Source organism: Penicillium brevicompactum (genome assembly GCF_028827555.1).
Source record: "Penicillium brevicompactum strain IBT 35665 chromosome Unknown utg000001l_segment0_segment0, whole genome shotgun sequence".
Classification (NCBI taxonomy): Eukaryota; Fungi; Ascomycota; class Eurotiomycetes; order Eurotiales; family Aspergillaceae; genus Penicillium; species Penicillium brevicompactum.
Window position 1 is genome coordinate 1071699 of NW_026623203.1, and position 25192 is coordinate 1096890.

The 25192-nt window shown below is 45.6% G+C and overlaps 7 protein-coding genes across 7 annotated transcripts; 2 read left to right on the forward strand and 5 right to left on the reverse strand.

Annotated features, from left to right (window-relative positions):
- Window positions 1-3465: 3465 nt before the first annotated feature.
- On the reverse strand, window positions 3466-4233 carry N7506_000213 (ankyrin repeat domain-containing protein; the record flags this gene model as incomplete). Its single annotated transcript, XM_056949509.1, has 1 exon — window positions 3466-4233. The coding sequence occupies one exon, from the start codon at window positions 4231-4233 to the stop codon at window positions 3466-3468; it is 768 nt and encodes a 255-aa protein (XP_056815424.1).
- A 1388-nt stretch (window positions 4234-5621) lies between these two features.
- Window positions 5622-5999, forward strand: N7506_000214 (uncharacterized protein; the record flags this gene model as incomplete). The annotated part of the gene is made up of 1 exon (XM_056949510.1): window positions 5622-5999. The coding sequence occupies one exon, from the start codon at window positions 5622-5624 to the stop codon at window positions 5997-5999; it is 378 nt and encodes a 125-aa protein (XP_056815425.1).
- A 6754-nt stretch (window positions 6000-12753) lies between these two features.
- N7506_000215 (uncharacterized protein) lies at window positions 12754-13212 on the reverse strand (the record flags this gene model as incomplete). Its single annotated transcript, XM_056949511.1, is given in 3 exon segments — window positions 12754-12865; window positions 12882-13104; window positions 13176-13212. 3 exon segments carry the CDS (start codon window positions 13210-13212, stop codon window positions 12754-12756), a joined length of 372 nt encoding a protein of 123 aa, XP_056815426.1.
- A 6-nt stretch (window positions 13213-13218) lies between these two features.
- On the reverse strand, window positions 13219-13937 carry N7506_000216 (uncharacterized protein; the record flags this gene model as incomplete). Its single annotated transcript, XM_056949512.1, has 2 exons — window positions 13219-13808; window positions 13832-13937. 2 exons carry the CDS (start codon window positions 13935-13937, stop codon window positions 13219-13221), a joined length of 696 nt encoding a protein of 231 aa, XP_056815427.1.
- A 1540-nt stretch (window positions 13938-15477) lies between these two features.
- N7506_000217 (uncharacterized protein) lies at window positions 15478-15927 on the forward strand (the record flags this gene model as incomplete). Its single annotated transcript, XM_056949513.1, has 1 exon — window positions 15478-15927. One exon carries the CDS (start codon window positions 15478-15480, stop codon window positions 15925-15927), a length of 450 nt encoding a protein of 149 aa, XP_056815428.1.
- Window positions 15928-18760: 2833 nt separating this feature from the next.
- On the reverse strand, window positions 18761-19527 carry N7506_000218 (uncharacterized protein; the record flags this gene model as incomplete). The annotated part of the gene is made up of 2 exons (XM_056949514.1): window positions 18761-19014; window positions 19077-19527. 2 exons carry the CDS (start codon window positions 19525-19527, stop codon window positions 18761-18763), a joined length of 705 nt encoding a protein of 234 aa, XP_056815429.1.
- Window positions 19528-23215: 3688 nt separating this feature from the next.
- N7506_000219 (ankyrin repeat domain-containing protein) lies at window positions 23216-23692 on the reverse strand (the record flags this gene model as incomplete). Its single annotated transcript, XM_056949515.1, has 1 exon — window positions 23216-23692. The coding sequence occupies one exon, from the start codon at window positions 23690-23692 to the stop codon at window positions 23216-23218; it is 477 nt and encodes a 158-aa protein (XP_056815430.1).
- Window positions 23693-25192: the final 1500 nt, after the last annotated feature.

Here is a 25192-nt window from a genome sequence, read left to right on the forward strand (position 1 = left end):
TTGTGCTGTGCACTATGTCAATTTAGAACTGGTGTGAGAAAAGAAGAACAGCCGCTCGCTCCAAAGGGAGAAACGTGGTCTTTTTATGCGTCCTAGAAGACGGAAAGAAAGGGCAGAATCATGGGTGGCCCCGGTAGCATTAGTCCCCTCCTGGGAATCAAATCAACTGGAGTTTGGTACCCAGATTGGGATGACTAGCCTAATCCAACCCAACCCCCCCTTTTTTTTAAATATAAAATGGCAAATGCGAGATCATAATCTGTTGCTAGTATGACAAAAATATCCCATGGTCTAACAGGCACCCTTTTTGAGGTCCGCAGCTTTGAGATGATTCCCACCCTCTATTAGCTTGTCCAATGGATCAACGTTCTAGAACACCCTAGGAACCATACAAGTATAATACAGAAGCTATTTTTAAGCTTTTTATTACGAATGTATTAAAATACTACCAAGAAAGGGGTTCAGGGGCAGAGTAACCATAACAAGTATAGGTTGTTTCGGAACAGGGTTCGAAAAAGAATCCCCGCGTGGAAGTGGTGAAACTGATTCCGATCCTCTCTGTAATTGTAAATCGCAAATCATTAAAGCCAGTGAAGTGTAGTGAACGTTGTGTAATCCGCAAAGTATTCACTTCAACAAGCGAGCAAAGGCCAATACAACCGAATAAGAGTTCCTCCAGGCACCAGGACTTGGTAGCTTCTTCTACAACAAATATATCGATAAACTTCGTACAATTGTGCCTGCTTTTCCCAACCCGCAGATACAGTGTCACCTCAAATTGCTTCGGAGACCATAGGCTACTCAGTATTCTGATGGCCATTACCAGGCTATTGATATAACACAGCCCCACCGATGGTGGAGATACAGTCACGTCCGTTAATTAACACTGCAAGCTTTAATGAAAACAACAAATGGTTAGTTGTTGAACAAGTTAAGCTTCTTTTTCTCCAGGCTTCAGCAACAGTGTTAGCCAGCAAATAGCAAATTCGGCCAGGCAAACCAAAACTCGTGAAACATCATATGTCTATTGCACCTGCACTCAACAGAACTATAGTAAACTATATGTCATAATCGCTGTGCGCCAACACCAACGCAGGTGATTCTTACATTATCATATAAACAGGGATCACTTTGTTTCCTCACTACAGCCACCTTTTGGATGAAAAATAGTGCGGGTGAAGGCTGCGCATGAAAAATAGCCCAAGAGATCTGAAAATGAGAAAAGACGTTGCCAGATTGTCAGGGGTTTTTTTTTTTTGTTAATTAGTTTGGACAATGGATTCTATCAGATCTTATGAAGAATTACGGTACTATAACAATGACTCATTGTTATTACCAGTGATTACAATACAGCGCTACATGGGCTAACAGGGGGAGAGCTAAAATTAGATTAGGGTGTCTCCACTTGGGCCCTGTGAATCAAATCAGAAGACTTTAGAATTAGAACTGATTTCAAAATCCACTGTAAATCTGCATTGAACTCTTTGGCACAATATTCAAAGACCTCAATCAACGCTTTCCTTGAATTGTGCGAGCAAAATGTCGATGTATAATGCCTGACTAGTTCCTTTCTTCCATTATTCCAGCGCTATTCACTTAACAGTGTTCGTCTTTTATACCTTTCTTGATAAATGGGCAGATAGTGAGAGAAAGTCAAATGGAAAGAATAGGCATAGATATTGATTAGCATACACAATCAGATGACACTTCATTTTTGTTTCAATATCATGTATGTTAATTGCAAATTGACAGAAATCAGTGACCAATATTGTGTGGTTCCAGGGTGGTAATATCAAACTCTCTATCTTGCTGAAAACTATGAAGCTGATAATTTTGTATGACATGCTATAAAGAGTAATATGCATTTTCTTTTGTGAGGTGTCTGCCATTGATGTCTTAACATATCTTGCGCAAATACCCAGAAATCCACATGCAGATCCACCATATTTCTGACGCACATCAATACAATCTGACCTTGAAGAGATTTTACAAATGGAATATTGAAAGAATGGAGTGTAAGCTGATGCGCAGAATCATTGGAAAGTGAAAGATGGGGAGGTACTACTTACTGAAAAATCGTGCATATTCAAGACCTTCCATATTAGCCCAAGCATCACAACAGTCTCTGTTCAATAGCTGGCCTCTAGCGAACCCCATATGCCCGCAAACTCATTATTGACGGCCGTTTCTTACTGAAATGAACAGAACATTGAAAGCATGCTTGTGGTGGTTCTAGTTAAAAGGTCACATACATGTCCGGTTTTTTTACCCTTGTCTACTTCCCTTCATGATCAAATTTTGGCATGTTCAGCTACAATAAAGGGTTATTACCGTACCAAATAAGTAGGAAAAGTGATCAACATCAACCAAACACCCTCAAAATGACACTGGAATGTGTTGCACCGGTAATCTTTTTTCTGAAATCTGACTATCTCAGAAGAAAGTCTCGTTATTAAATGCTAAAGAGAGAACTGTACCGCAGGAGCAGAGTGTCGAATCTGCCTGGGTAATATGATCTAAATTAGCAAATTACATAGAGAGATAAAACAAAAGGAATGAAAGGCAATACTAAGGCCGGCTAAGTTACTGCTCTGGTCAACCGAGTGAAGGGGAATTCAGAAAATAAACTTTTGATAGGATAGTGCGGATGGTTGGTTGAGTGATTTGAAAAGTTGATTGCATGGAGCAACTAGAGAACTAAAGTAATAAACAGGTAATTAAGTGATGGCAGGAAGAGTGGAGTGTGGATCAGAAGAAATGAACAATCTGCTCAGCCGAGGTTTGAAGGAAACAGGTGTTTGTGGTTACACGTTTTGCACACCATCACAATTCTTTAAAATCTCAATATAACCAGATGAATCAAATTGTGAGGCCACACCGGTTTATTAACTGTTATTTCTTAGGATGGAAATTAAATTACCAGGTTAAGTATCCCATCAAATCATCCCACTCCCCAGTCGACTATGCAATCTGGCTAATAAACCTATTGAATTACCAGCCCCCAGCATTTTCTGTCAGCAAATCTCCAGCCATAATAAAATGTTACTCTTGACCAGGATAGTCATTTTCCAGTGTGTATTTGTTTAATCCATGGCATGTTCGCTTTCCCACTCGTCAAAGATATGTAGAGGTGATCCTCCAATTATTGTCAACTCTAATACCTAGACCTGTGCGGTAAGCGGCGGTGACTCTTGTTCTTAGGCCCGAGAAGTTGATCATAGATGACAAAGAAGCAACGAAAACAGAAGGATGACAGGACATCGAGTACGGACGCCTGGGTTCACTTATCCAGCAATAGTGACCTCGCAATTATTTATTTGTCTTTCTTCGAGAGCAGATGCCTATGGGAGGATATGCACCAATTATCACACCAAGATGGTGCCCAAGCTAGCCCTTTTAAAGTATGAACATTTATGGGAATGTGAGTTTCAAACCCGTTTATCTCGTTTACCAATTTGTGACTTATCAACCTGCTCGGTTCCAAAAGCTTCGCCACTCACTCCATTGTAAAAGCTCAACCACCGCTTTATGGCCATTCTGCGTGGCGACGGACAGCGGTGTCCAACCGTGGACGCTTTCCTCTGGCTGCACAACGACGAGTCCAGTTTCAAGTAAACATTCCACCACCGCCTCATGGCCCTCCTGCGCAGCCCGCAACAACGGTGTCCAGCCGTTGGAGTCCTTTGGATCTGCATCAACACCGTCGGTCGCAAGTAAGAGCTTCACCACCGCTTCGTAGCCATGCCATGCAGCGACATACAGCGGTGTCCAACCAGTGGGATCGTCCTTTGGCTGCACATCAACGCGTCCAGTTTCGAGTAAGAGTTTCACCACCGCTGGATGGCCGTAATATGCGGCCCGGAACAGCGGTGTCTCGTAGGCATATTTTGAATTGACATCAACACGCCCGGTATCAAGTAAGAGCTTCACCACCGCTTCGTGACCATACCGAGCGGCTGCGAGCAGAGGTGTCTCGCCGTTGGAGTCCTTGGAATCCGCATCAGCGTTATTTTCAATACTGATGCGAGCTGTTTTTTCCATTCCCCACTTTGCCGCCCATAGCAGAGCGGAACTTCCTCGTTGCAACGAATTTTGCTGATAGAGGAAGGCATTGAGAGAAGAATAGTAGTATGTGCAAGTTCGAGCTAAAGAGCTGATGTCCCTTTCAACCCCTGTAAAACATGCAACTAAGCGGAGTAGTTCCTCGGGTAAATGAACGTACGGGTTTCTCATAACTCAGCTCCTTTGCTGTAGAGACGCTGGGCTGTGGTCGCAAGATGAAGGGGGTAATCGTGATTCAGGGGTCTTGGGTATTGCTCAAATTAAATTTTCGGGGGGCCGAACGAAATATTTATCTACCTCTAGAATCATATGCTCAGTCAACTATCGGATAGGACAGTCGGGGGAGAGGGTAGGAAATTCTTGGAGTTCATGAGAAGGCTTAATTTCTGCTTCTCAGCTCTCAGCTGAAGGCGGGGCATCTCCTTAGGTTCACCATCATGTGACATTGGTGGCGCTAAGAACCCGATATCTTTGGCAGCAACCCACATAGAGAAATCGATCAGTTCTGTGTAAGGTGAATTCGACACCTTTTAGGGGCTAATCGACCTGAGCCCGTAACACCCAGATCACGTGTAGCACGCGATGAACAGCCTAATTCTATCCTATTTCCCCTGTTTTGAAATGCACAAACATAGAGTACGAGAGGGTATTCTGCTGCTGCCATGGCAAAATTGACACATGGTTTTCCAGCCCAGCAAGGACCTTGATCGTCTAATTTTTCGAGGTCAGCAGGTTTGAAACATCCCCCTCCCCCCCTCCCCCCGACGAGCTCCTAGGAACTGCGAGTCAAAAGTAACAGGATGAATTCCTGAGAAGTCTCCACTATTATGGATAAGTCTGACAGAGCTGTGCAGGGTATGACTCTATACCATCTTCTGAGTTTTAAGCACTGATTCCAGACAATTTCAGCCTCTAGGATCAAGGTGACTTATACATTGATATTTTGAGAACATTGGCAGGGATTTTTGCGGCGTTATCATATAGAGAACTGATTTCGAAAGAAGCCGGCGATACTGATTAGATTAAAGACAAGCGCTAACCGCTTTGAGCTAGTATGTTTATCTGAAATATGAGACCTGAGTCATTTTCCGGAAGAAAACATTTTCCTCCACCCTCTGTATAACATTGCTTCAAAAAGTTGAGACTTGAGACTCAACGTAATTCCCCCTTTGGGTGAATTTTGAATACGAGGGAGGGGCCCACAGAGGGTGGGAGGATCTACCGGCAATAGGCCGGAAGCGGGAAACCGCAACCCGAAAGGGTTAGTCTCGGATACCGAGACGATACAGGACGCGTACGCGGGCGGTGTGGGAGGCACCGCCTACCCGATAAGGGAATTCCTGCCAGTCTCGGGCAGAATAAGTTGAGACTGAGTCTCATTGCCCTATCGGGCAATTTGTGTAAGGTGACTACGTCACAGTGGTAACACGTGAGCACACGTGCTCAGGCTAATGCAAGGCTGACAAGCCACAGCTGAGACAGCTGTATATAAAAGGGCGGAGGCCCGCCCATAAGATATGGGCATCAAGAATATTTTACTCACAGGAAAATACCACACAATGGGAACGATCAACGAGTATAACGAGGCACAGGTGCAAGGCATCATGCCTGACGGCATGACACCTGAGAACAGGGTATTTGGTAAATTCTTTACCAACGTCGACGGATGTCGACATCTGATGAAACAAGAGCAAGCAATTGCTTCTGGTGGCGCGGTACTACACGCGCTAGAATTGAACCCGACGTGGAAAACGGCGGACCTCGACATCTTTATGTCGTCGCGTAAGCTGAGCAAGCAGGGCTTGCTCGAGTGGCATCAGTTTCTTCGCAGCGAGGGATACTTGTTGTCGAAACGGACGGAAACAGCATACGCTGGAGGACGCGTGAGACTCACGCTTCAATATCAAGATATTGTACTAATGAAAATAGTGTTATGATTATCAGAACAGCCAGCGCTGCACGACTGTGCAGCTTATCTTGACGTTTAGAGAGCCACTCAAGCACATCCTTTCCAGTTTCTGGTCGAGCCACATCATGAATGTGGCGACATGGGAAAGCATATACAGCCTTTTTCCGGGAAGCACGCTGAACTTTCGTCAGATGGGTACATTTAATATCAGTACGCACACAGAACTCCAAGCGTACGACAAGTACGTCGAGCGTGGGTACACCGCAGTGCCTCACAGCACATTACGAAGCAGAGCGGAGTTTCAGGGCGAACGAAACTATGGCGACAAATACACGCTACGAGTTCCATTCTCAGGTTCCCCAGGGGAACCTGAATCCAATTTAGCAAACTTGAAATTCAAGTTTGTCAAAGGAGGACTGAAGATGTCCAGACGCGTCACGACGCAGGGGACTTCAGCTCAAACGCAAGCGACAGAAAAGGAGCAAGGGCGACGTTATCACGCGGACATGGTAGCGCTTAGGGCGCGATTCAGATGATGAGGATTGAAGAAATACGTTACATATGTAACATGTACACAGAAGTGTGTGGTACGCATTGAAGATATATATATATATATACAACGGCAGTTGAGGATAGGAAAAACTGGGGGGCCCCATGCTGTGCATGGGGGGGCGAAGCCCGATGTTACCAGACACAGAATCAAACGCAAGTTTCACCCAAGGTGATGGTTTTTTAGTAAGTAAAAAGAAGACACAAAAATGGGCACGCGTACGGCGTACCCAAGGAGAAGATTTCTCACGTGATGAGAAAGATAAGGAGCGACAGCGAGGATGATAAGGGCGGTTGCAGAGCGAGCGAGAGAGACCAGTCGCGCAGCGACGATAAGGTACGGGTTGCCGTAGGGGCAAGCAGGATGACTAAACTTTTTGACAGAGGGTGGGTTCCCCACCCTCTACTATAACATTGCTCCAAAAAGTTGAGACTTGAGACTCAACGTAATTCCCCCAAAGGGGGAATTTTGACTATCCGGGAGGGGCCCGCAGGCGGCGGGAGGGGAGGGCACCACCGGCGATAGGCCGGAGGTGCGAAAGCACAACCCGAAGGGGCTAGTCTCGTAAACCAGACGGTACAGTACGCGAACGCGGGCGGTGAAGAGACCACCGCCTACCCAAGAAGGGAATTCCTGGCCAGAGACTGGCAAGACTGTGAGACAGCACGGCGACAGGACTGAAAGACTACACGATCACGCTGCTCACAAGCAACAAAGCGGCGGTTCTCACACTCAGGAACCCTCGACAACAATCTGGCCAGGACTTCGTGTGTCGGATATGCAAGCTGATTGAAAGGCTGCAGAGAAACGGAAACCATATTCAATTCCGCTGGGTTTCTGCCAGTGAAGAGAACAAGCTGCTAGGTCTGGCTAAAGAACAGGCTAGAGCCGCGACACAAGAAGATGCCTCATCCAAGAACGCGCCCCGAGGATAAAATCAACCACACTGAATCTCGCACGGTCTCAAGCAGTCCCCAGAAATACCCTGCCAGCGGACATCGGAAAGCACGCCAAAGGAGTAGATGCAGCACTCCCAGGAAAACATACGCGACAGCTGTATGATCGCTTGTCACGGAAGGAAGCGACACTGCTAGCCCAACTCCGGACGGGCATGGCGAGACTGAATGGATACCTCTATCGAATTAACGCGGCCGCCACTGATCAGTGTGCATGCGGACAGGCCGAGGAAACTGTGGAGCACTTCCTCTTTCGATGTCGGAAGTGGACCGCACATCGGACGGAGATGCATCAATGTACCGACATCCACCGAGGGATATATCCTTTTACCTGGGAGGGAAGTCGCCTTCCGACGATCAAAAGTGGACGCCAAACTTAGAGGCAGTACGGGCCTCAATACGATTCGCCATAGCCACAGGCCGCCTCGAGGCCACTTAACCCCGCCGACGAACATTAATCACCCCCCTTTCATTCTAACCTAACCTACCAACCACCTCGTGCTACTTATGGTGGACGCGCTTCAACTGCCCAAGGTAGGATGTTGAACACTTGGAGAAGCGCCTTCAAGCCAGTCTACTAACCGCATTACTAACCCACGAGCATCCGCTGCGACACTGCATGCTGAGAATGGCAAATACGCCAAGGTCTTGTGTATGGGCTCCAATGAGTCACAAAATTGTATATTCTATGACTTGTATAGTAGTTTAGCGATAGTTGCCCTTTCGGCTCAGCCGCCGGGCGTTAATGAACTCTGTGTATGTGTGTAAAAGAATGCTTCTGTCAATGTAAAACCTCAAAATGTACATCTTGATCGCGGCACAGTTCCCCTGGGTAGTTGCGAAAGATCCTTGTAGAATTGATGTAATCTTCTTTCGCATCCGCTGAAATGAGCACATCACCGCTCCCTCTGAAACCAAAAACTAAAAAACCAGACCTTTTGCAAAAGCGGAAGCAAACTTAGTCTCTTCTGTACGGCCGGATACGGAGGGTAGAGGTGTGACCTGCTCATATAATACTATCAGTCCCATCCACAGCTTTTTGATGATCCGAGACTTACATATGAGGATGGTGCACATCTCATTGCGCTTCCGATTTTCACAAAATTATCATCTTCAAAAGCGGATGCCAGCAACTTTTTCTTTTGGTGGCCAGGCTTGGGGATATTCACTTTGATTGGGTGGGTGGGCGGGTGTCCTTCCAAAGCCATATGTAACCTCAGAGTCAGACATTGTGTATGGCACAGGCAGCTCGAATTTCTCATATTGATATTGATGAGTTTGCTCTCTTGAAAAAAATGGTATAAAATGAAACGAAACAAGAGAAATGTAACGAAGGAAAACCTCAGCTTTATATCCTACAGAACCGACAGCAGCATCATAGACACGATGACGCAAAGGTCGTTACGACCAGATGATTAAAGAAGCAACATAGGCACATTCCATCGGCCAATGATCTTCACCGTGTCCAACCTTCCTCACACCCATTGGTGGAAGCCATATGAATGTAAAAAGAGCCCTTGTATCATTCGCCACCATGGTTGATCTTCCCAGGAACAAAGCCGGCGATTTTCAGTCATTTATTACTATGCTCGTTTATACAAGGGCTGTCTGCATTGGTGCTGGGAATAATGCTGTCTGTGTATAACAAAACCAGCTGGCATAGAAATTTGGTCGACGCTGAGGTACCGTTTCGCCTGAGCACAATGAGGGAGGCAAGAGCTTCCGAGATGTTGCTTTGCAGGTTGCTAGCATAGAGCCATTTGATTTTTGGCTGCATAAATCCAAACGCAAAAACGGCCAAAGAAAACTCGCGAATTGCACCAAACAATAAGAAGAATACTCTCAGCGAGGGCAAATGCCATGTTGTTCTGCTGCCTGGTGGAATACCAAGGTCACGAGCAATGAAAGTTGCTTGGAACCTTCAAGGGCGTCACCTTCTGCAGAGGGACCCGTCTGAAATGACTCTGGCTGGAGTTGGCTTTCGAACAAAATCACAAACTACGAGGTATGTTCAATGAAATCCTGGATCCCACTAAGGGGTTGACTAAATTATTGTTCATTAATGTGGCGCTGCCACGTCACCGGTGTCAGGACGAAGTAATTGGGCTAATGAGAGGCCCGCGGTAATTCCCCAGAAAAGAAGTAAACAGTTCAATTTGCCGCGATTTGCTCAGCCCCGTACTGCACCCGTTGCCCCCAGCAAGAGAACTAGATTAACGGTCCTATAGGCTCAGGCTCGCAGAAAGTCCCTACTGTAATTGATGAAGTCAGCAGCCGGATGCAGTTTATTCGGCTAATTGTTCCGCTGCAGCGAGACTGCTCGATTGATCTTGACTCTGTTACGTGGAAGGAGCCCGCAATGTCGCAATTTCATGCCCCGATGCCCATGGGTAATTATCAATTTGTAAAAGCACTGCGCGCTTTTTTCACCTACATTCCACTTACTTTGCTGCTTGTTCGTGGGCTGGTTTTTGGACCCCTGATACCATATTGGGTAGTTTTACGACGATTTCAAGAGAGACAAATTGAGGGAGGAGAGAACTTCGTACAGTCGGAAGTATACTGTACGTTAGGATATACATGGAGACTCGGTGTGATGACAGACTGACGCGTAGTTCTTTGGGAAGTGACTTGTGAATATTACCGGTCAAGCGTTTGAACGATGAGATGATTGGGAGAATTTCAAGCGGGTATCTGACTTCAATATGTATCGCATTAACTATCTTCTTTTTATAATCAGCGCCTGATGACAATAGTCTGTGTAAGTTGCGGACTGGTTTCGGGGACGCAGTAGTTTACCCCTCGGCGGATCCACTTAGGGGTGGCCCCAGGTGTATGTATGTACCGCCACCTCGGGACCACCATTGTTATTGCCACGCCCTCAGGCCGTGCCAACCATTTTCGACCCCCTGCATGCTAAATAAAATAGTTTCACATTTAATAAGGAAAGACTGCACCAAAGAAAGCTTCTATAGCCTCTACTGTCAGCCGATGAGCATGTCTTCGGGTTATTTTCTCGACTTGCCATTCGAGATACTCAGTCTTGTCTGCTTGGAGCTAAACCCGTCTAGTTTGAAAGAGTTCTCTCTTGTTGATCGCAGATGCCGTATTTTAAGCATACCGATCCTCTTTCACACAATCCATGTTCCCTTCTCCTCTAGTGGCCTAGATAATTTCCGTGCATTTTCATATTCTCACCTAGCATCCCAAGTACGGGTTCTTTGCTACGATGTGTCAGAGATTATTGATCCATGTATGTCACTCCCCAATGGCTTATTTGTCATTCTAATGTTAGTTATATAGTGGTGCAACACTGGGACTACTTCACCACTTGTGTATATACCCCACAGGAGTATGCCCGAGATCAAAAGGAGTTCGGCTGGGGACTCCGTGAACAATCGTTACGCTACGGATCGATTCACTCCCAATTTGTTGATCTTATGGAAAGTCAACAGGAGGCTGTGGTTGATCGGAAAGATATACGGGTACTTTGCGATTGTGCTCAACGCTTGTTGCGATTGAACACCATTCGGCTATCTTTCATTGAGCCTGACACTAGCCAGCTCCTTTGGTTTAGTAGTCGCGTCTTCGTGGATTGGGACTATTCATTTGCACTTCATCTGGAAGCAGTTTTTGAATGTATTCAGTCTGTACGACTACAAGGGATTCGAGTTTTTTCACTTGAGATTAATGGCTTCTATGCTAACATCACCGATATGACACTGATAGACCTTGCTACTTGTGCACTTGCTGATGTGAAATACCTATACCTTTACGACAGTGTGAATCTGCTGAGTTGGTTAGCTACTGTTCCTCTCTCATCACTGCTACATGTTGAGATTGGCCATTGCTGGATAGTGGGATGTGATCTTCAGATATTCCAAGCGAAGCACGATCCAGACGGAACAAAGCTAAGCCTTCGGGATGTACAGCTCTACGCAACGTACGAGGCAAGTCCCCGGTATATCAAATAGATGATCTTGGTGCAATTCTTAAGAAATATTAAGTTTAGCAGGAGGACCGCTCATTACTGAGAGATCAGAAATCAGAGATATACAGTGAATTAGAGTTTGTTTTTAGAGACGGGGAGAGGAATGAGAGAGTGCACTCTCGAACTACGCCGTCTAGACCCGGGAAGCCTAGCAAATCAACCTTAGAAGTAGCTGACGGAGCGCCCAAATCGTAGGCAATAGTGTAGGAACAGTTTCCCATACTGATAGTCAGGAAGCATAGTAGCCCATGAAGCTTTTGATCGACCCTACCGACACGTCTGCTGCGTCAAACCGCCATCACGCTCTTATATCCTCACTAGATATGCAAGGAAGAGATTTGTTGTTGCACGTATTCCAGTTTATATTCTTGAGCGATACTGAATGGATGACGCTTAAGGTATATGAGATCTGAATTACTTCAAAACAGGCTCTGGCGTGACCAACTGCCCAGGTGGTTGATCAAGAAAATGATTTTACATTAGACTTACCTGGGAAAGTCCTCTTGTAACACTGCCTTGTCATGAATGGAAAACCTGATACCGTAACACTGGAAGATGGGTCGCGGAATGTATCCCACTATAAAGAACGGAGATCAGCTCACATTTACCCTGGGCTAAGAGCTTTAATAATGACTGACGACAGCCACGAGACTGTTGGGAAGGAAAAGCGTGCTTTGTGGAGAGATATGTGTCGTAAGCGTCTTGCGAACCGGGAAAAGATTCAATTCCTTTGACATCTCCCTGTTATTCACTACCACTCGCCACTCTATATGGTAGTGTATGCATGTTGATGTTTTCTCGTCGTAGGCTTTGTCGTCTTCCCAGTCACACAGCCGGAAAAATTTGAGAGCACGTGGGGCACATTTATGCGCAGTTTTGATACTGTCTTCTACTACAATCGATGAGGAGGGGCTCCGCGTGGATATCGCTGCTTAAGGGCTGCCACAAGAGCCAGGTGTTGGGGCGCAATCCGAGTTGTGTTCCCATGGTTCGGTCCATTAGACTGAGATGCATCATCGAGGCGATATTGGCTCATCTCTCACAATAATCACAATCCTTGTAAAGCCCACATTAGCTGGGAGAACCAGATTAAGTTTGGGGCTGGTAACAATGAGAAGGGCAGTAGACAGCATAACTCATGAGGATAGACAAAACATATCTTCCTACCAGGTTTAGCTATATAGGATAGGCAAATCCTTCTGACCTATAATATCGTTGTGCAATCTATTAAAGAAGAGTTTCAGATCACGAAGGAGGCCAAAGAGTCTGCTCGGTTGATTTGGCTTTAAAAAGAGGAGGGGTAAGTGATCGTAGTACCCATTAGAGTCGTTCGGATTGCGTCGAAGTTGGTCTTCTGGCCACAACTTAGGACTCCATCTTCGAAGCTTGCACAATAACTGTTGCGGCAGTTACAAATTGATTGTTTCTTCGAGAGTTAGTTCCTCGAGAATCCATGCAATGTCGCAACATAGCCAGGTAATCTTTGAATTCTTAAGCTTGCGCTGTAAATCCCCAGTTCCGATATCTTTAGGATTTTGGAAGAAACACTTTTCAAACTGTGCATCCAGAGAGGTAAGAAGTTCTTCCCACTGCTCTTTGATATACGATTGGTTCCATCCCCCGTCGATATTACTTTCTGTATAATGCCATGAGAACTTGTTGGAGTATGTCATCTTAGATTTTCTTACCAGCAACTTTCCTTCTTACTCTGACTCGGCATTCTTCTCTTCATCCCTTCATCCATGGCTCTTCAGTCCAGCTCTGCCTCCAAAAGAAAAAAAAATGCCTTCGTAAACTCTAGAGCCAGGAACTGCTTGAAGTAAGAGGATAATGGATAATAGTCAATAGCGTAATTTGGGTGAAATGCAATCACAAGGGTAGACAAAAGACCAAATCCGGTGAGCTTTTGGTCATCATGGTAGAGTATCTGCCCTACTCCTCGGCTCTGAAGCTTTCTGACAGGAGGGCTTTGACTCTCGGTTGTGAAGCAGCATAAAATGATATCAGGCTCTTTAGCTTTAACCATATCGGCGAGAACATTGTGTGCTTCTTCATCGATGATATACCGGTGATCTTTCCCCGCGACTGTCTCATCTAGAAAAGGTATTGCATCAAATAGGCTGACATCGTCAAAACCCAACTTATAATTGTCTACAGCAGAGATAAGATCGGAGACTGCATTAATGGTTCGGCAGTTGCGTTTGCCTTCCATAAAGCCGTCCGAATTTTCCTGTTTCGAATGAGGCCGTTCCAGTACGATAAGAACACCACCCTTCAATTCCGGTCGCGCCATTTCAAGTCCGAAGCTCAGGTCACATATCGGGTAGCTCTCTTGTCGACCTCTAGAGATAATCAAAAGCTACGAAGAAGCTGGATATGGTCGGAATTTTTCTTGCCCCTATCCATACGTCTTGCCTTATGAATCACCCACCGCAGTCGATGATCAATAGGAACACCTAGACAATCCATTTTATTGCAGGTGAAGTATCAGTGAGCTAGGTACAAGATGTTCAACAACTATTCTTATTCTCAAGAATAAATTCTGCACAAGGGCAATCTTGAGCATCGGTAGCACGCTTAAGTCTCGTCAGCAGATGTGCTAGGTCTATCTAATTCGAAATAATAATATCGTCGGACGGTATGTGTCAATAAATGATAGAGCGTGCTTGTAAAAGAGGGGCCTGGAACAAAGATCGAAGCAATAACAAGGAGGAAAATATGAAGATGCATTTCATACATGCACGGCGAACCCTAGCCCTGACACACCAGACTCGAAGAGAAAATACAGGGGGCGAATTACAAGGGTGCGTGACGGAACAAACCGTACATACTTACGCCTCTTCTTTTTCCCAGTCTCGCACATGTACTTCCACCAAGTTCATTAGAACCCTTACTCTCACTTGGTTCGTTTCAGGGCAATACACGTGTAAAAAAAAGCACAAAAATAGCTTTCTGTATCAGACCTGTTGGCTCTTCGGGTTTCTAGAGCGTTGACTCAGCATGTCATGAAGTAGAAGGTGCACTTAAAAGCAAGTTCTCACATCATCACCTCGAAAGCCCGTTCAAGGAGTCGAACAGGCAATGTGACTCTGCAGCTTATTGTCGCCATAATGAAGCTGGCATGTGCTGTAAGCCCAGGCATCACATTTTGCTAAGTTTCGAAGCTTTACATGACCCCCTAGCCCGCAGGGAGTGCGACTATACCAAGTCAAGCGGGCGGAATCGGGCTGATGATCACGTCCTGCGCTTAAGTCTATTTATTTTCTGGCTAGGCCAATCCGGTATCTTAAAGGGAGTTGATAATACCGGACCAACAGAATGACTGATGGGGTTTCCGCCGATTCAAGTCTTTCTCGATATCTCTTTAGAGACACACCAGATTCCTAGTAAAGTCGACATCCTGCTTTCCGATCTTGGTAGTAGTCTAGTAAGGTTACATTTATAACGATGGCCTAAAAATAAAATGCCTATTGGTCCTGCATGGTACTTGAACTGTGACATCTTACAAACAAGCCAAACAGAAAGTCATTACTGTGACGTTATAATTGCGGAAGAGATTCTAGTGATAGTCGGCGTAATTTCTTGGCGTCAACGAAGAGGCCAAACTGCCAGATGAGCTCATCGTATCATGCACTTCCTGTATCTGAGTAAAGATCTCGATTCCGCTGGTCTAGATAAGCCGCCACGGATCGTGCAGGAAGACTAGAGCGCGTTAAGATGTGGGGGTGCTCTGGGAAGGATTGCGGCCAATGAGAGCTGATTGATCCAATAATCCGCCAATGATATTGCGGAGCTTTCCCGAAAGGTGGGTCTTCTAGCTGTGTTCTTTGTTTGTTATGGATGATTTCCTGTTTAGCAAACAAAGAGAACTGCAAGCAAGGATGTGAAAGGAAAACAAACAGAGCCTGAAAGGAGCCCCTGAGTCTCTGATTTTCAATGTTCTCCCAAAGCCCACTTCCAGATCTAAATCTCTCTATCCACGAAGTGTCCACACCAATCTAATCCTGCAATGTCCAAGAATAATCTTCTGCGTCAGCTTCTGCCTAATGATAAGGAAGTCGGCAATCAGTATCTGAGAGTGGACGCGCCGACAAAACAGCGACGCAATGTCTCTCTGGCCTGTACCGAGTGCCAGAAAAAGCGATCTAAGGTTAGAACTATCGTCCCTCTTCTCGACGCCAGAACTGACTTAGCGAAGTGCTCTTGTACGACCCCTTGTACCACTTGTATGACTGGAAATCGCAAGTGCTTGTATGATCCAAACCGTGATCGGAGACGCAAGACTCATACCGCCGAGCTGCTCAACTTCCGTGTCGCTTTTTGCCAAATGGTTGCTAAACTACGCTCTGGGACGCTGGAGGAGATATACTCGTTGATTCAGGAGATTCAGAACATGCCAACCGACCAAGAAGTCGTCGATCATCTCGTTCAGGGCCATGGACCATCCAGCAATGTGTGATGCTCTTGGCTTCTGGGCTATCTCATGCCTTGGATATCAAAGCCTTTCCATGATCAAAATGATCATTAGTTCAGGTAGCATACCATGCAGGTAGTTGCTTATGAATCTATCGTCTCAATCAATACATATGTGATGCAATCTAGGCATCATTATACATGCTAAAGGTATCAAATACCACATTGCAGTGAAATTATTATTGGATGGTTGAAATTCACTGTCTGTCAGCTCTCAAATGTTTCATACAGTACATTTCAGAGGATTACATACGACCACCTATCATTTTCGACTGGTTCATTAGGCCCAGTACCGCTGATCTAGGAGAGATCATACCACGTGATCGTGACTTTTCAATACAATTCGGTATCTGAAGTCAGGCCAAACTGAAATAGGTCTAGTGGTTTCGGAACAGGGTTCAAGATAATATCTCCGTGTGCAAGCGGTGAAACAGATTTCGATGCATGCTATATATGCAAATACAACTAAATTCTGCTATTCAATACGTCATGTTGAGAGTTTTGAGTGCACGAGGCCACTTGTGCTAGCTCCTAGCCAACCTTGATAAACTCCCACGCCACACCCTTCTCCCCATGCTCAGCGACCACAAGCTCCCTTCCCTCGCCCCCACCAATGCTTAACACACAGCTCTGGCGTCCATTCAAGCCAGGTATCGTCATGAAATAGCCCCACAAATCATGGTGCTTTACATCTGCGACGAACTTCCAGTTCCAACTGCTCCAGCTGTTGTTGTGTTTAACATATGTGTCTGAATGAACATTTCGTAATCCAAGCCAGCCGCTCGTGGTATCGATTATCTGCCACTGGGAACTTGTGTTGGTTATTTTGAGTGGGTGGAGGCACAAGTTGCCGTCTTTCAGAGTAATAACGAGGTGGGTTTGGGGGTGTCGGATGAAGAATGCTTCGTTCGCGAGTGGCGGAGACAGGGATAGACTGGTAGACTGACTATCGTGATCATCATGAGGGGAAGTCGTGTGGGTTGGGGTATAGCAGGGTCCAATATTTGAATCTGACATATCATGAATTTGGTCTCAGAGTTTCATGAAATGCCTTGTCGCATGACTTATTTTGACTTAGCAACGGTCGTCCCCAGCATGATGTACCTACCATAGTGGATCTTTTTGAGACATGATACATACTCATTCACATGGGTCTACCCGAAACTCGATACTGACCACGAATATCAGTAAACATCATATGTATCTGCCAGCCCATTTCAAACTCGGTGAACAAAGTAGCCCTGGGAAATGGCGAGTAAAAGCGCGTCCCCCTCATGACCCAGAACCTCCCGTGATCCTGGCTGGATTGTTTTAAGTTTGGGATCGTCAATAACGCGCCGCAGAAAACCAGAAGAGAAATCTATCAACTGTTCACTTCAAGGAAAGCAAGTAAAGCGCAAAAACGACTGGGCCTGTCAACCATCACCCTATGCTCAAGTATCCTATCAATTTCCAACTCTAGCCCAGGTATGTTATGCATCACCGTCGATTCATTTTTGAAGTACTGATACAAGGAAACAGTAGTATAGCATTGACACCTAATCCGTCCATTCGGAAGACGCGTAGTCTTCCACGTCGAGGCTATGTTACTCTACACAATGGCCTGGTATCGTCACCCTCGGAGCATTCTGAGGAATCTACCTATGAAACAGGACGCCCTTCCTCTCCTAAGCCCTCTCCCTCTAGGAACACCGAAGACGCGCCTCAGACGAAGCAGTGTTATTCTTTGCCAAGAACTTCGCCTTTGGAAGTCGGAGTAATACGAGTAGTCTGCATTCGTATAAAAGACGAAGAACCCAGTCGTACTCTAGCTGGATCATTGGACACTTTTGGACCACAGATCTGGATAGCACTTGGTGTCGGCGGGGTGGCCCACTGAAAAAAGCCCAACTGCTGATTTGCAAACATTGAAGCTGGTCCTCCAGAGATTGGGCGCGCTATAGTTCCACTTCGAATTTGTTGGTGTACCTCCAGACCAAGCATCGTATCAAGTCTGGGGATGACTCCATCTTTCCACCCACGGCCGCAGGAAGCCTTGACCGGTTCTTGGAGTCACCGAGAAAGAAGACTGGTGTTGAATAAATGCAAATCCGAAGGGTCATTAAATTTAGACGGCCCTTCACTGTGGTGGAGCATCCGCCTTTAAAGGCGTTCGTTGAAGCAACAGGAGCTTCTTTGCCGGGTAATGATAAGTATTTGGATTCTCCACCGATTACCTGGTACCACCATATGATCAACCATGCGGACAAAGAATGGGTTCTCAAGGGGTGGAAAGCTAACGCATTCAGTTTTCCACTCATGGCAAAAGCCGCTCGCGATTATCGACCCGTTCTTTCGACAGAGGTCAGAATTGAGCGCGGGTTCAGCAATGCTCAAGATCTTTTGGCTTGCAAAGGCACCGTATGAGTGCGGAACCTAGGTACAAGATATATCACAAGTCAAAATAGGGTGGCTTTTCAACGGCATGGCTTGCGAATTTCGAAGGATAGAGAGTCGGTTTCTTCCGCATCAACTTTGCTCATTCTCTCTCTAGGACCTTATTTAAATTACGTCGTTCAGCTGATTAATGCTTTCACTCACAAAGAACTTAACAAAGTACATCAGGTGCAAGTTGTTGAGAAATCGACTTGGTTCTTCGCATAGATAGTGCAGGAATACTTCTATTCTGTGATAGCTACGTATTACAACAGACTTCCGCCGAAACTTTGAATTGTGCCAAATAGAGCTGATCTCAGCAAAGCCTGTGGTAATATCTCAATAGCAACTCGGATTGGTGGATGAATGAGAACCTGGGTAGCTAGCCCTAGAGGATGAGAACACTAAAGTTCCCGTAATTTCCCTTTGTTCGCTAGGCGCTTTGATCGCCTGTTCCCAGCATTTTTCTCCTCTTCGTGGCCCCTTTTGCGTTGACCGGATCTTTGTGTATGGGGCGGATTGTCATCATCGGTCTGGCTATTCTGAATAGGTGGTTCTGACTTATTCTCTTGACTAGACAACGAAAGGTTGGGTTTCCCACAAGATATCGTGTTGATTTCTGCTATCCGACAACAGCTCTCATCCTTGTTCGGTGGAGCTACAGCGATTAGCCTCGTTAGCAAAGCAAATTCCAAGTTTGAATGGTTCGAATAATCGTACTTTCTTTGTCATTATCAGACTTGGCGACTTCGGATCCTTCTTCCTCTATATGGTCGAGGAGAAGGGACTCAGACTCAGGGGAACAAGTGTAATCGGAGATTTGACCGTGGACCGATTGGGATGATGGCAAGTCAGAAGTAACATCCGCCACCACGATTTTGGTCTTTGGAACGTGGAAGCCCTGGTTGCCCAAATTGCCTAAAATTGCCCAAAATTCTGGCGTACCTAAAGGCTCCGTATCCCTGGTAGGGTCATACTGCACTGGGATTTCCTGCTTGCCTAAGGTGTCGGCATCGTCGTTTATAACGATAGGGTTGGTTTCCGAGCCCTCACTATCCTCTTTTATGACGATAGGATTGGCTTTCGTGCCCCGGGCATCGGTAGCGTCGTTTGTAGCGATAGCATTAACTTCCGAGTTCAATGGACCACAAAAAGTTTTAGCTTTAGCCATGATGCCTGAGTTTAATACAATTTGGAATGTCTAGTTAGCCAGACTGAGGTGTCAAAAAAAGGGGGTCCTATTGCTAGCCGATTAGCGATGTTTCTTCCCTCGAGAGTAATTTTTCATACCTTGAGCTTCTTCAATGTTTGTGAAGCCTTTTTATTTTGAGCCAGTTAGAATATCGAGGGTTGTATGGATGTATATATACACAAGAATTCGGAAAATGAAGGCGCCCGAGATCAATCACACTGGAAGGATATAAGCTCCCAGGAGGTATGATTGGGCCTCGTTTTCCGAAACAAATTATGACTGGTCCCAATTTGGTGTTTATTGCCTATAATCTCCTAGGAATAGAGCGAGTATATTCGCCCAGGTGCTGAGGCTCAGAAATACATAGCTAAAATGTTGCTCTGCTCCTCAAAAATCAATGCGCGCTCCTAGGAACTAATATCAAGTCGGAGATTATACGTAGCCAGAAGCTTCCTTCAACCTGGTTTCTAGGAAGCTGTTTTACAGCACTATGAATGACGGGAAAAGTTTCTATGGCTAACAGTAAACTAAAAAGTCGTTTAGCCTCGCCGTGGGAAATCATTGTTGCCAAACATCTTCTTTAAATCTGAAAATTACTACACAAATTTGTTCTGTCCCGACTTCGCCATGGTAAGTTAGCCAATTGACTAGCCCTAGGCTATTTTTATTAGGAACTTGCCTACTAACGAACTGTCCTAGACCCTACGCCAAATCTATCCGGACTCGAAAAGTGATTAAGGTCGATATACCATACAGCTCAATTCGCATTTGGCTTCTATACTTTATGCGACCATAACGTCTTTGGGACCTTAATTCGAGACACACTAGGGCCGATACTGATAACATGAATCGGGTGCTTAGATAGTCAGATATAATTTTACATACGAGTGGGTTGATGATAGTAGATTGTTTGATCTAGAGTCTCGAGGAAATTCTGATGGACCTCCGGAGTGATCACACTGGACCCACGATCCTGAACAGATCGGGGTTCTTGGACTTGGAGATGACCTTTATGATCGGTGTATATCATGTCGTAGTGGTCGTAATGAAGAGCGAATGGCGCGTGGGATATAGTAAAAGACGAAAACAGGTTTCCCCTGAGACACACACACTTTCTTTCCTAGCGCCCCACTGTAGAGCTAAACTTTGGAATTTGAAGAGTTTAGTATCAGATCGCTGGCTCAGCCAATCGTCATGCCCCAAGACCGGAGCGACGAGCCTTCGCTAGCCTAATTGGGCTTGGTTCGTTAAAAGTGGGGCGCTGGGACAGAAAGCGTGTGTTGGCTTGGGGGGAATTTGTTTTTGACTTCTATTGTATAGATATCTCAGGCTGAGGAGCGACCTTGAATTTCTGGGACTCTTCTAGAGCTGATGAAGACATCTTCATAGCACGGGTTGTAATGTTGGACTTGCTGGAAGACTTTGTGAGAAATTTGACAGAGATCCTAAGCTGTGGGCTATATGAGAAGCATGGAAGAAGCTTATTGGGACGTAGTTCAAAAGGTTTACAAAATTATATCAGAATCCAGACGGCTGGCGCCCATTACCGGGAAAAATGATCTCTTTATATTGTGAGCCGCGATGTTTGGAGCCAAATGAGAAAAGACTAAATACTGAATAGATCAATATTCAGTCTAATGGAGCCATGCCATTCAATGGCGTCTTTTATATTGTCGTGGGGCGAAAATCAGAAGATCAAGGGCTACAGCCTCCAGAAGAACACAAAGGATTTATCGTACTTTGGGAAGCCAGATATGCTTTCCATCCTTTCGCTTGTGATCTGAACGCGGCTTAGATGTTTTAGAACGAGTTCGAATCCTTCTGTCTATTGGTCGGTATTCGAAGCTTTCTTGTAGATCCATATCTTTAGACTCTAAAGGTGCAGTGTGGTTGAACCAGTCCGCATCTAATAACATGGGGTTGACAAGTTTATATCTTTCATCTTCCTGTGATGAAATCAATGCCCCTGGAGAGGGTCGCAAATATTACTGCATAGGAAAACGCCGGAGGATAATTTCTGTATTGTCACTCATGGAAGATCGACTGGATAGACAGGAATCAATGTGAATTGAACTACTTACTGGGTTGGGAGGGAGATCTTCGTTCGCCCTGTGCGTTATTTATCTTAGCCGTCTGTTGAGCTAAGGCTACACTCAAAGCTGCTGTAATTATTACGTAACACGTTTCTGACCTTTATCTGGAACATGAGCGGTCTTGCGGAATTTACCCGAGGCGCAACACGCAGTTGAAATCCGCACGTTCGAGTGGGTGACTCTTTCATCACAAGATTGCCCAGTCCGCCTGCATTGTCACACGCCTTAGTGCATATGCGTTGCAAGATGTTACTGCTTAGTCGATTGGGGCGGAATTTTGTTATTGGACAATTTTCCAATGCGGACCTATCAGAAACTAGTCACATTTGTCGCATTATGTCTTGTGAATTAGCGAAGCACTAAACAAATGTGGGATCTAATGTCAAGGGAGCTCTGGAGTGACAAAGGGCCTAGTATGAGGCAACTCCAGGCAAGAACACCTCGCCAAATAAGCGGGTCAATTTATCACCATCAATCAACCACCCTCAAAAGCACACTGGACTATGTTGCGCTGGTCACCTTTGTTCCTGTGATCATACTATCTCAGGAGACAGGTTCATTGAAATGTCAGACGGAGGCATGTACCGTACGAACAGAATGCCGAAGCAGCCCGGGTAACACGATTCAAATTAACAAAATACACAGAGAGATAGAATCGAATAAACAAAACGCAGAAGCAGATCTTTTTACTGCGCTGGTCAACCAAGTGGCTGTGAAGCCAGAAATTAAGTTTTGTCAGGAAAGTGCGCATGGCTGAGTTAGTCAATTGAAGGTTGCTTGCATGGAACGAAAAGAGAACTATAGTAATAAACACGCAATTAGTTGATGATAGGGAAAGTGGAGTGTAGATCCGATGAAATGAACAATCTGCTCAGCCGAGGTTTGGACTAAACAGTTGTTTATAGTTACTCGTGTTCCACACCATCACAATTCTCAAAAATTTCAATTTAACCAGGGAAACCAAAATGTAAGGCGACACCGGTTCATTGAATGTTAGTTCTTAGCATGGAAATTGATTGACCAGGTTAACTAGCCCATCGAATCAATCCTCCCCCAGTCGACCATGCAATCTGGCTGAAAGACCTATTGAATTACCAGCCCCCAACATTTCCGTCAGCAAATCCGACTTTTTCTCCAGCCGTAATGAAAGGTTACTCTTGACCAGGATAGTCATTTTCCATTGTGTATTTGTTTAATCCATGGCATGTTCGCTTTCCCACTCGTCAAAGATATGTAAAGGTGATCCTCCAATTATTATCAACTCTAATACTTAGACCGTTGCGGTAAGCGGTGGTGACTCTTTTCTTCTTAGATCCGATAAGTTGACCATAATGACAAAGAAGCAACGAAAATAGAAGGATGACATGACATCGAGTACGGATGCCTGGGTTCACTTATCCAGCAATAGTGACCTCGCAATTATTTATTTGTCTTTCTTCGAGAGCAGATGCCTATGGGAGGATATGCACCAATTATCACACCAAGATGGTGCCCAAGCTAGCCCTTCTAAATATGAACATTAATGGGAATGTGAGTTTCAAACCCGTTTATCTCGTTTACCAATTTCTGACTTATCAACCTGCTCGATTCCAGAAGCTTCGCCACTCGCTCCATTGTGAAAGTTCAACCACCGCTTTATGGCCATTCTGCGTGGCGACGGACGGCAGTGTCCAACCGCGGACGCCATCCTCTGGCTGCACAATGGCGAGTCCAGTTTGAAGTAAATATCCCACCACCGCCTCATGGCCCTCCTGCGCAGCCCGCAACAACGGTGTCCAGCCGTTGGGGTCCTTTGGATCTGCATCAACACCGTCGGTCGCAAGTAAGAGCTTCACCACCGCTTCGTAGCCATGCCATGCAGCGACATACAGCGGTGTTCGACCAGTGGGATCGTCCTTTGGCTGCACATCAACGCGTCCAGCTTCGAGTAAGAGTTTCACCGCCGCTTCGTGATCGTGCCCAGCGGCCGTGAGCAGAGGTGTCTCGCCGTTGGAGTCCTTGGAATCTGCATCAGCGTTGTTTTCAATGTTGATGGGAGCTGTTTTTTCCATTCGCTACTTTACCGCCCATAGCAGAGCGGAACTTCCTCGTTGCAACGAATTGTGCTGATAGAGGAAGGCATTGCGGGAAGAATAGTAATATTGCAAGTTCGAGCTAAAGAGCTGATGTCCCTTTTTACCCCTGTAGAACATGCAACTAAGCGGATTAATTCCACGGGTAAATAAACGTATGGGTTTCTCATAACTCAGCTCCTTTGCTGTAGAGACGCTGGGCTGTGGTCGCAGGATGAAAGGGCAATCGTGATTCAGGTGACTTGGGTATTTCTCAAATTAAATTTTCGGGGGCAGAACGAAATATTTATCTATCTCTAGAATCATATGCTCAGTCAAGTATCGGATAGGACAGTCGGGAGAGAGGGTAGGAAATTCATGGAGTTCATGAGAAGGCTTTGTATCCGCTTCTCAGCTCTCAGCTCAATCCAAAAATACGAGTATTGAAAACCTTAGTAAGTAGATAAATACATGATCGCGGTGTTAGTTTGGAATATAAATCCGATCGTGGTCTGCTAGCAGTGCTGGGGAATGATAAATACCCGTCAATCGGATAATTCGCCATCCGAGTTGTTCCTTGAAGTTTGAACTGGCATGGGCCGCAAACGTCATGTTTAGACTTCTGGTAGCAAAGATAACATGTTTCCGCCGTCCGTAAATGTTGTGGAAGGAGAATTCTGGTCACTGATCCTGATGAAAGTCAGCGTGGCCGCCTGAAGAGAAGTACTAGATGGATAAATGGCCCTTTGACTGTAAATAAGTGATGACACACTCTCTAGCGCAATTAGTTACTCGTCGATTGCGGTACGCGTATGACGAATACATTTCTGCGGCATTTTCAGAACGGTGAACTAAACTGGCTTAGCTTATCTCGTATATATTTTCCCGGAATCAAGTTAGAAGAGTGACCTATAATAGCTGATTTCGAATACTACTGTACAGCACATGCCGGATCCATCTCATTTCTGTTAAACCAAACCCCTAGGATCAATCATTTCACGCTTTCACATCCCCGTAATACCCAAGCTGAATAAATATACATCCGGTCGATGTTTGGCTTCCAAGGAGATGACAAAACATGCTGTTCTCATTCGCATTAACGAAACCAAAATGGTATCGCAGGACGCGTACTACCTAAGATACTATTAGTATCAACAAGGGCTACGAACGGTCCTGTAGTAAATGAACCGGTCCTCCTCTTGGAAGTCTCCGATACTGTATTTTTGAAGATCTGTGTTTTGGTATTCCCACTTTAGCGTGATTTGCGGCCCCTATGGATCTAGAAAAAGCGTCTCCTGGCTTGTGTGGATCGCTGTCCAAGCTAAACACTTATCAAGTGCCATGAAGCCAATTATGTAATAGATCGGTGGAATCATGTCTAGGCAGGTCCCAAGCCTGGAGATGTGGGTCAGTGGTTGGAGAGCTGTGGCCATAAACCCTTGGTCCTAGGCCCCGTGATCCAGAACAGTTGACTCAAGGCAAAGTACCGGCGGCTGTGGT